Here is an 11,450-nt window from a genome sequence, read left to right on the forward strand (position 1 = left end):
AATCTTACTAATAATCTGCATCTGACCAAATTTGAATGCTGGTAGCAAGAGCACATTTCCCTTGATCTCCCAAGACTGTTTTCATTGTACTCATTTGCATCAGCAAGACATGCTTTTGCTATGCTCATTTCCCCCTCCCCAAGCTCTTGTGCAAGTTCAAAAGTCTTGGCCCCTCCAATATATCAGGTATGAATTAATACCCTTCCTTAGCAGGACACGGCGGCAAAGTGGAAACAGACACTTGCAAGGCAGTTTTCTTTGAAAGGAACTGCAGGGACAAACGGTGACAATGAAGCTCCAGTTATAAAGTAAAAAGGTCAAAGGTTCAGACAGGCATAAGGATTACAAAACTACAAGTTCGTCAGAATTCCCCCCCCGCCCCAGGTTTAGACAACCAGGGTCAAGCAGTAGCTTTCCAATTAAAACCCTATAAGGCTACTCTGTCCTTTGAACTTCACAGGGAAAAAGAGACAACTGTCTTTTTCAGAAGTTCTTTTGAGGACCCATCTCAAAATCAAACAGATAAAGGGCATCTGACAACAGCTCACCTAAAACAAACACCGCGGTACCCTTCGCTGCGTGGGTGGGGGAAGCGAGGCTGAGGTAATCATGTTCTTCTGTATTAGTGTGCTGACCCTTTGTGGGGCATGAAATTAACCATCAGCAAGGAAAAAAATCTGCTACTGGTTAAACTACTTTGCTACGCAAAGTGGTCTTAAAATGAAATATGGGGATTGAATTTCTTCTGGCAGATTAACTCGTATAACCTCTCTGCAGGCGTCCCTTACTGCTGAACTCATTTGAGAAGCCATTCCAGACCCTACTGGATGCATAGGTCTGCAACAAACAAATGTAAAAGCAACAAACAAATGTAAAAGCAACAAACAAATGTAAAAGCAACAAACAAATGTAAAAGCAACAAACAAATGTAAAAGCAACAAACAAATGTAAAAGCAACAAACAAATGTAAAAGCAACAAACAAATGTAAAAGCAACAAACAAATGTAAAAGCAACTCTTACTTTACTTTAATGACATTAACATCAGCTTTGTGGAAGATTAGAAAGCTAAAATTTAACAAGAGAACAGAAGCTTAAAAAAAAACCAAAACAAAAAACAAAACACACATAGGACTGACAGAAACTACCCCATCTCGGTGTGAAATTGCAACAAAACACCACTAAATCGCTACAGCAATAGAAGAAAGCCGTAGCAGTACTGCATTTTGCAGTCATTGCTCCAGTGCAGAAAGCAAGTGTAAGGCTGATGGGGGTGCTTCTTCCTGCTTGTGACAAGCTAAAGAATTGACCCTTAAAATTCAGGTATTCAGGTTTGTTTTCTGTTTAGCAAGTCAACTATGAACAGCTATAAGTACAGTATTTGTTGTGTTGCTTGATACGCGATAGAAAAGATCCTGCTAGAGCACGGGAAAAGTCTTGAAATTATTGCAAAATAAAGAGTTCTGGTCTTGCTGTTCAAAAGAATAAGACAAAAAGAAATACACGACACAGTCCAAGCCATACAGCTATCCACAATAACTTAACACCTTCCTGCCACATCAGACACACAAGAGTCTGCTGTTTAAGACTAAACCAGTATGGTTTAAACACAAGTGAAAGCCATGATTTAGTAAGTCAAGTGCCTATCATTTATTCCATTCCAACCTTGACTATCACCTTCCAGCTAAAACTTTAAGAAAGCATCTCGGGGGGAACTGTCTGCAGCATTTCTAATTCCTAGCATGCAGGTAAAAAAAAATAAAAAATCTTTTGATTTAACATTTGATATGTTTTGTTTTCAAGGACAAGCTTTGCAAGAAAAATGTAGCCACACAGAATGAAATATTACTTCCATTTTCCATTCCATTTGGTTACTGCTCAAATATTCTGCATTCATTTAATCCTGTCTCTAAATAAGCATCTTGTGAGTGACTGTGAGAAGTATTTGCAAGGTCAAGCGCTACCTGGCAGAGCATGACAAAAATGCAATACTAGATTCAGCCATGAAAAAAAATCCACTTCAAGAATTTGCCAGACACAGAAATACGTTAAAGAATGGTAAACAGTATCATTTAATCTGTAAGCAGATTTATCAGCTTTGTACAGCACAGAAATTAACACCCTTAGAGCACTCTGGGAGCACAGAAAAGATGACAGTTAGAGAGGATGGGATTGGACTAGAAGATAGCCTGGGATGCCACTGATGAAAATGGCACCCTGGAAGAGAACAGCTGAGAGAGTAGTCTTTTTTTTTTTCCCGGCTTCCCTTGTGAAGCCAGTAAGGAGATCCTCAGAAGGAACTCCTTGAGCTAGTTGTGTCATGGGAGGCCTGACTGAATAATGACGGTGCTACCCGGCCACAGCAGACACCACTTCCATAAGATGAGGTCACTCAAGGGGGAGCTAACTAGTTTACACCACCTTCAATGAAAAGAAAAAGAGCTTCAAACAGTAAGAGCATGCAATAACACATTTTCACACCCGTAGCTTCTACTGCAAAAGCTGCGCGCACATGACTAACACATATGAGAAGGCTGCTTCAGAGCCCTCTGTTGGCATTCCACCCTCTGATTCCTCACAGCCAGCTCCCTTTCCCACAGCCCTCCCGTCTCCAGTTTTTCTGTAGGTTAACTCACATCTACAGCTATCGCAGAATGTAATTTCAGAAGAGCAGTATTTTAAAGAGGTGTGACAAAGCCGAGATGCAGAATAAACACAGGAAGATAAAATACTCTGCACTTCTGTTTTATGTAAAAACCTTATACATAGAAAATCTGTAGTAACGGGGAAATCACAGATTCCATCAAAAAGAAAAAAGTAGTAGCATTCTTGATTGCAAAGAAAATGCTTGAAATGGTCAACCCTGCACACTCTTATTAGGAAGCAGATGAAAACAATCTAAATTTTTAAAGTATCATTACCTGGAAGTCCTGGCTTTCCATTTCTGAAGAGCTGGAAAAGTTGGCAATACCGAAATACTGACACTTAAACACTGAAGAATGTATCCTGTTACATAAGATATGCTATACTTCAGTTTGAATTTCACCATACCGTACTAAAACTGTAAGCACCTAAGTAGTCCTACAGGCACAGATCAGGTTTTATCATCAAGGTTTCATGTTTTAAACCTGGTAGTAAAAAACAAAACAACACAAAAATCCACTATCAAGATACATGTATGCTATCAAGCAGAAAACTGAAATTTCTAACTCTTCTGAACTTTCTAACTCTGAAAACTTTCTAAACTGAAATTCTAACTTTCTAAACTGAAACTTCCAACTCTAAGTATTAACACAATACTGCATTTTCTCTATAACTCTTTAATACATAGAATTGCAGTAAACCACACTAATCAAATGTTTTCACCAAGATAGATAATCTGGTATAACTGGAACTAAGCGAGTTTGACATGCTTACGTGTCTGAATTGCTACCTGTAAAAAATCACGTTTGCTGGGAAGAAAACTATCATGCCATCTAGTCTAGCCCACTGTCAACATCTTTTCTTCTCCCAGCATGGCCTATCAATAAGGAAATCTAAATAATTTCCAACCAATGTGGACAGCTGCGGCTAAATGCTTTGAAGTTCTTCATAAAAATAATAGGAGGCAACAGTAAGTCTATGCATTAAACAATCACCCCAGATAAGTGTTAAAGTGATTAAAAAAAAAAAAAAAAAAGCTGTTTTTTCAAGTTTTCCCATGTCCCCTTCATGAGAAAGTTTACCCTACTCAGATTAGTTGTTTCTGGCAGAAAGGAAGGCCTAACTACAAGTCACTCTTCAGTACATCCAAGAAGTACTTTTGCCAAAGTAAACTTTGCTCTTTAGAAGATAATCAGGTGCTTATGATTACTTTAGAATGACACCTGATTGTGAAGTACCAAAGAAGGCTAAGAGGCCACAGGTTTCTGGAATTCAGCACACAGCCACTCCTCCCTTGCAGCTGTACAGCATAACATTAATGGTACAGAGCACTTTACTGCTGGTGAAACCGAGAAATAAGTAAGTGTTTATCATCCTATCTAAAAGGAACACAAGCAATACAATGCAGTTACTGCTAACACCATTTACAAATAATATGGCTGTTCAAAACAGGTTAATTCCTACATCATGAAAAATTAACTTGGTCTGAACCTCAGTCTAGCTGAGAAGAAACATATACTGCATTACAAAATTCCCACCTAGTTGACACTGAAGAGACACTAGCAGAGGAAACGCATAGGAACTGAACTTTCAGAAGTCCCTGTAGGTGCAGTTTATCAACCTGTGACTCCTTTAAACAGCCTGCAGCTGCAACTCCATTATATCCTTAGCCAAACACCAGCCACCTCTTAACTCTCTTTACAAGAGATGGAAGGGGGAGGTGTTATTTCTCATAGAACAAAGTGAACTAATTTAAAAGGAGCTCTAGTGCAAACCAGATTAACCTTCTGGTATCATCTACAAAGACTAAAATGGAAAGTTACTAAAATCCACAAAATTATTTCTAAACATACGATTATCATGTTAGAACTCCCCAGTCTCCAAGACAAAAGTTCAGCAGGAGCACCTCCAGCAAGTACACCACAGCTCTCAACCACAGGGAATATCAAACTCTGACAGCTTTAACACGTGAGAAAATAGAAATTAACATTGCTCTTTGATATCACAAAGAAGGTCTCCGTACACACGAAAGAAAACTTTTTTTCCAAGTGTAAGAAAACTGAGCAGGCCTGACTGTCCAAAGAGCACCCAAAAAAGTCAGATGTACAAACCGCTTTTCCACAAGCACTGGTATTTTGATTTGAGGGGCAATTACGAAGAAGCGTAACGAGGTCCCGAGGCCCGTGAAGAGCCCGACACCCCACCCGCGCCTTCCACCGAGGGGCACGGCCCGCCGCAAGCGAAGCTCCCAGCACGGACACCCTCGGGCGGGCAGGAACGGCCCCGCTCGCCTCACCGCGGGCAGCGGGGACCCGGCCGAGGGCTGGGGCGCTCCGAGGCACCGGGGCGGCCACCCCCGCTGCCCCCTTACCGCCGATGATGGTGCGGATGAGGGAGGCGTGCCCCGGGCAGTCGACCAGCGTGAACTGGAGCTCGCCGGGCCCCGGGCCCAGCTGCGGCGGCAGGGCGGTGCGCAGGCAGGAGAAGCCCAGGTCCAGCGTGATGCCCCGCGCCCGGCTCTGCGGCGCCCGGTCGAAGGCGGCGGTGGAGCCGGTGGTGCTCAGCGCCCGCGCCAGCGCCGTCTTCCCGCTGTCGATGTGGCCCAGGACGCCCACGTTCACGTTGAGGACGCGGGGCGCCGCGGGCCCGGCGGCCATGACGGCGCTGCACCCGGCCGGTCCGTCCCAACAGCGCCCCTGCGGCAACGCGGGCCCCACCGCCGCCGTTCCGCTGCCGCCTCAGCCCCGGACGGCAGGAAAACCCGTCCCTGCCCCGCCAAGGCTGCAGTTAGGCCTTCTTATCTAGGAGAGGCAATTAGGGCAGTTTGCCTTGATAGCCACGCACCGAACAGCCGGTGCCCCCTCCCCAGGTGTCGCCTGGGGCTCGTCAGGGCCAGGCCTCGCTGCAGGAGGAGGGAGCCAAGAGCACTGGCGGCAGAGCCGGGGGCAGTTGTAACTGCCCCGGGGTCAGCGGCTCTTTGCTCCCATCTTGCCCACGCTAATTAATCACCGCTTAGCTCAGCCCGCTGGCTGTCACGGCGCACCCTCATTCTGCCTGCGAGGATACCCCCTCCCCGGTGCCGCTGGAAGGACGGTGCTGAGATTTGATTCCAAAGTCGCATGGACATTGCAAATTCACATGAAAAAGCAGGTCAAGATTTGCACCATTTGCTCTCCTTACGCTTAATCACCCATTTCTGGGTTTGCATAATTAATTTTCCTATAAAAGTATTTATGTTGCGTAGGATGCTTCCTAAAAATCATACCTTTAAGGGATTAAGAATAATCAAGATTATTGACAGTGATGAACAGCTCTCCTGCAAACCAACAACAACAAAAAAAACCCCAAAACCAGCAGGCAGATGAGCACTGGAGAGGCCTGAGAGCATTGGGGAGGCTTAGGGCAGGAGCAGATTTCACTGGTGTAAGTCGTTTGACTTTACTGATAACCCAGGAGGCACACAGGGCCAAATGCGCCACACGATAAAGCGTAACACATGTGCCCTGCATTTTCAGTAGTGACTACTCAGTACTCCTAAGGACCACTTCAAATGAAAACAGCTGTTTACAAGCCAAGAAAGCAATACTGTGTTATGGACCTCCCACAGGTGTGCAAGTAGACCAGACTTGCACTATATTGCACACATTTTTTTCTTTGAGAGCAGTGCTGTTGCATTATTGCTCTCCCTACGCAGTAATATATATTGCTAATAGTATTTAGCATTCCCATCTAACTAATGAATGAGCCAGAAGTGTAAGACAACTTGCCTAAGGTTGTTGTCAGCACCATGGATTTAGTTTTTAGGCTTTGACTCCAAACTCCAGGCTTTTTCTTACAAAGAAAGTTGTTTCATATAACAACACTTCCAATACGGAAGAGTCTGCAGAGTTTTAAAGCTGGGTACAAATTACCCCTCCTTCCCAAACAGACAGAAGTCAAGACGACAGAATCAATGACTGGGTGACAGGAGAGAAAAAATAGCGGCCATTCCTAGCACTCAGTGCTATTTGAGAGACAACTATCTCCCTAAAGGAAAGAAATGAACTCACAAGGAGTGCTGCCAATGCACTGAGCTAGCCTGGTTAATCGGCTTCTTGAGCAGAATAGTTCAGCTTGATGGGAGCTCTGTTGTGGGAGCCAAATTAAGCATAATGTCACTTTTCAGACCAAGTTCCCAGGCTTTGAATAGCTTCTTGTTAAATTATAAGGCTTATGTACACTTCGTGGCCCTGAACGTCTCAATCTGTTATATCAATACATACTTGCAAAGTGAAGGGAACATAGACATCTGTTCCCATAAGAAAAAGCCCAACGCAGTTATAATCCACACAAATATCCCTGTATCATATTACCTACCATTTAATTCTTTTTTTAGCATTAATTATTAGATGAATTCAGAAGGAAGAGGTGGAAAAAGGTCTGATTCCTACCCAGAAGAGGTGTTATCCGGAAGTCCTCCCAAAACACCTAAAATAACTGCCATTTTCAACAAGCTTTGACAAAGTATAGAGGTCTAAAAGTTTCCACAACTCTTGTGAAAACTGGCATTGAGGTAAAGGAGGTGCCCATTTCAATGGCCCACAGAATAAGAGGCTACAGCAAGAGCTCAGGTGTGACCCATTTTGCTTGGACTGCCAACTTACCAATGAAACAGAGCTGCATTTTGCTCAGACAGTAACTAGAGGGATACTGGATAGAACTCATAGGACAAAAAAAAAAAAATAATTCTTTTTGGTAAGGAGATGTAAGGAAGGAAGATAAAAATCCATAGGAAAATGGATTTAATTCCACTGCTCACATAAAAATGGTGGCATTTCTTTTCTGTCCTTATGAGCAGCCTGCAAGAAGGAGGGGTGCCAGGTAGAAATGTGGGTTTGTTCTTAGTTTTCTTCCTTTAGACACAGAAAAGACTTGCAACTCTCTAGATAGGGAAGCAGCTGTCCTTGTGTAGTGAGAAGGAAAAAAAAAAAACCCACATTAATTTGCTACAGTATCATTGTTACTACTCAGAACATACCTCTGTCTCCAGGATTTTAGCATCTGTGGATCTGGTTTTGCAACATGTCACTTGAAGGCACAGCTCTTCGCAAGATCAGGGTGCACACAGTACCTGTGAAATGAATACACTTACATCACCAATACCAAGGAGGAGAAATTTGATAAATAGAGACATAAGCACTTTTATTCGGAGTTTGGAGAGGTTCATTCTGTTAGCTTACAAAGTTTTAGAATTAATTACAGGTTTGGAAATTAAGAGATGGCATTCGTTAAGATTCATCACTCTTATTGCTTTGATGAAGAGTAAGAAAAACCTTTCAGCTTCTTTTGCAGGAAACAAAACAGAACACACACACACAGAGCTCTTGATATCACTAAGATGGAGAGAGGAACATGGCAAAATGAAAGAATCCCAACTTCTCCAGATTTTCTGTATCCCTCATGAAGCAAGCATTTTATAGCATTTAGCTGTTTTCCTTGTTTTCTCCTTAATACACCATTCCCCTTCTCAGTTGTTCGCCCCTACACTGAATTTCTTCCTTAAAAAGTGTTCACTTTAATTGCTAAAGTTTATGGACTCATGGGAGAAAGGGCAGGAAGTCAGACTTTTGGGATAGGGTAAAAATGTAAAGGTCATTCACACACTCACACACACGTACTCTCTCTCACTCCAAAAATAATACACTATTTGACAGTTTCAGGATTCAGCATGTCCCACTGAAATTTGAAAGCTTATGTGAAACTAGGCGACGTCCTGTAACCTCAAACATTTAGTCTAGGAAAACAGCTCTCAAGTCTCCAGCTCCCACGTCGGGTATCGCATGACGTCTGTGCCAAACAGGAGACCTCAAACAGGGGGGCAAAAGAAACGTTGGTAAAATGAGTTGATTAAACCTGGGGAATAACAGTTCAGACTGTTAGTGACAGGTGTTATTTTTTCTAGTTAACTAGCTAGTGAGATATTAAATTATACTCAAAGCATCTATAACATGAGCTGGGCAGAATGGTCAGGCAACCTACTTATGTTCCATCTGGTGGCATGGACAAAGGGAAAAGATGACTCATGCTTTGCAACAGAATGATTTTACCCACCCCCCCCCAGGTGTTAACTATTCACAAAAATCACGTTAAGGTTGAGGTTCAATATTTCCTCATACTGATGCATTGTAACACATCAGACATCAATTATAAAAGATCATTTAAGCTATTTAAGTTCAATTCTAAACTTTCCAGTAGTTCCACTTTGTACTCTGCTGTTTCTGGGGAATAAACAATTAATCTTGTGTGGTCTAAAGGATTACTGTTTATTTTCCCTCACCCAAATGTACTCTTCTCCCCCTCTTTAACTACCATTTCAGTACGATGCTCAAAGAACATATGGAATGAGTAAAACAATCAATACAATGAGATGTGCCAAACCACTCATAGCTTACGGATGACTGTAAACCCCGTTAAGTGATACTAACTTAAGAAAGTAAGAGGCAGAAGCCAACTTCACAGCTATCAAGCAAACAAATGTTTACTGGTTCTTTTTTACATTGAAATATCCTCTTCTGCTGCAAATACAAACCCAAACCATTTTCATAATTATTTCTGCAGGTCAGTAATAAAAGTGTACCTTCGTCATGGCAGTAGATTTTATTTATTGAACAGCAACGGTCACTAGCAGAACTGAAGTTTTAGGCTCTACTCCAGTTCTGTTTTTCAGACATCATATTGCTGTAGACAAACAATCAACACTTCTGTTTGTTACCCACTTTTATCAGGAAAAAAATCTCTAACTGAATTAGTATTTCTAAAGTTAGAGAACTTTATGTAGCGTATCTGATTTTTACATACATGGACTATTTCTATCCTTCTCCTAAGTTATAATGAAGATTAACAGCAATTCTCTATTCCTGCCATCTACATGCCTACATATCGAATTACACCAAAAAGAAATAAGCAAATATTATTAAATAGTCTTTGAAACTCCCTAATCTCTAAAATAGGCCTAGCTGCAACATCAAGCAAGATAACACGGCGTGTATGGACAGATTTCAGTCCAAGTTAACAAAAGACTATGTATTTCACCCATTGCTAGCCCTTCTTAAAAGGAGGGCCATCCCTAGCCTGGACCTCTTGTTAACAGCATCACTGCCTTCAGAGCTCTTAGAAGGCTTGCTAATTATTCTTCCAGAACTGGCAGGAACTTGAACTCTGACCAGACTTACCCACGCCACTTGCGGCAGTTTAATGCACTAGAGAAATCAAAGTTGTATATTTGCTCTTTTACAAAGAAAAAAGTCTGCAGTTCAGTATGTATTAGGCATTTGTATCCTGTGACTAATATGACCCTGAGAGGATGTATAGAGTCCAACAGTATACACGCTTTTTCAATTATTTAAAGAATAGCTTGTATTTGTTAGATTGAAAAATTCTTAGCTCAACAGTTGTATAATAGGATACCCTTACAAAGGTGTTTGAACTACATATGTGTGCAATTATATTGTAATTACAATTTTAAACTAGATTCTGTAAATATGAACTGACAAAACAATTAACAGAAAAAGAAAGCAACAAACAGCAAAGCCTTTTCTCTGCTGAATGACATTTATAACAAAACTAATCGAAGCTCTTAGACAAAAAGGGAACGAATAGCATATATATCGTTCATTGGGCTTCTGCAAATTGAACCATAACTCCCATCCTTCCTAAAAGCCACTCTCCTAGCTCATACCATCACAGGGCTGCTTTTGCAATTCTCCCTGGCAGCACACGGGAAAGCCGAGATGGCAGCATCCCTTTGCACAGGCAGCAGTCCTGCATCACGCCACGTTAATCCGTTGGCCTTGAACGTTGCAGACACAGCCACAGTTTTATAATCAAACACAGCAAACGCTATATATTCATGGGAAGAGAGTCCCCTCTTTTGGGGGGAGAGAGATTCCAATATCTACAAACAAGGAGAAGTCACTGCAACTGCAGATTCCCAGATCCCACCTAAAATTTCACTGTGAGCGATCACCGTCTCCAGCATTCAAACGCTACACAAAAGGCACAGCAGAACTACAGCTGACGCACAGTTAGGAGCTATGACAGACGAAAAGGCCGTGGCATCGCAGACCTGAGGCAACGAGGGTAAGGTCTGCGAGGCCGTGAGACTACCTGCTGAGAAGGTGGAGTGTTTCTCCTCATTTCAGTAGGTCGAAGCTCAGAAGGAACGTATGCTGTGGGAACAGCGTATGCTAACGCCTCAGATGCTTACATAAAAGCTTTGGATACGCAGAATAGAATTATTTTGCAGTTACACTGAAAGTGAGAAGTTAGTGAGTGACACTGAGCAGGTAAGAGATTGCCTTTACTCTTTCTTTCACAAAGATACAGAAAACACCTCACCCTTGGAAAGCCTCAACTTACTTTTGTACACTAAAGCCAGCAGAGATTTTCAGAAAGCATTGCTCACGGTTGCTGGCCCACTGTCAGCCAGCCCCGGGCAGCCCGACTCCCAGCTCCAACCCCAAACCAGATTCACTGAAGGCGTTCGCGTAGATGTAGGGCCAAGAAGCCTGCCGAACAAGAAGAAGCTGCTTTTCCCCTCCAGGAGGGCCTGCGCTCGCCTCCCCACAAAGCCCCCTCTCAGCCCCTCTCCACCCATTCCTTCCTCCCGGCCCAACTCCTCCGCAGCGCCCGCACCCGGCCGGGCCCTCTGGAGGCGTTGCACACGGAAATGGGTGGACGGACCCTAAAAAAATGCACCCCTCTGTCGATGACAGGCATGCGCCTCGCCCAATAAGAATCGAGAGCGCCGCCACAAGGGCCAATGGCGCGG

General features: G+C 42.9%; 1 protein-coding gene across 6 annotated transcripts in view; it reads right to left on the minus strand.

The window, feature by feature from the left end:
• EEFSEC (eukaryotic elongation factor, selenocysteine-tRNA specific) overlaps nt 1-11,241 on the minus strand; it is a 132,945-nt gene extending 121,704 nt beyond the window's left edge. For 5 of the 6 annotated variants that reach the window (XR_015701207.1, XM_087743043.1, XM_087743042.1 and 2 more), the window contains exon 1: nt 5,013-5,401. Coding sequence is in view for 4 of the 6 variants with exons in the window: in XM_087743043.1 (XP_087599169.1) it covers nt 5,013-5,298 (286 nt within the window). In the remaining 2 variants the exon portion in view is untranslated. Of the gene's footprint in view, nt 1-5,012; nt 5,402-7,658; nt 7,752-11,038 lie in introns of those variants that run through there. The other variant, XM_087743045.1, reaches the window with a different exon arrangement.
• Nucleotides 11,242-11,450: the final 209 nt, after the last annotated feature.

Source organism: Nipponia nippon, unplaced genomic scaffold, assembly GCF_047370975.1.
Source record: "Nipponia nippon isolate SJK-2023a ecotype South Korea unplaced genomic scaffold, ASM4737097v1 scaffold_9, whole genome shotgun sequence".
In the NCBI taxonomy this organism is placed as follows: domain Eukaryota; kingdom Metazoa; phylum Chordata; class Aves; order Pelecaniformes; family Threskiornithidae; genus Nipponia; species Nipponia nippon.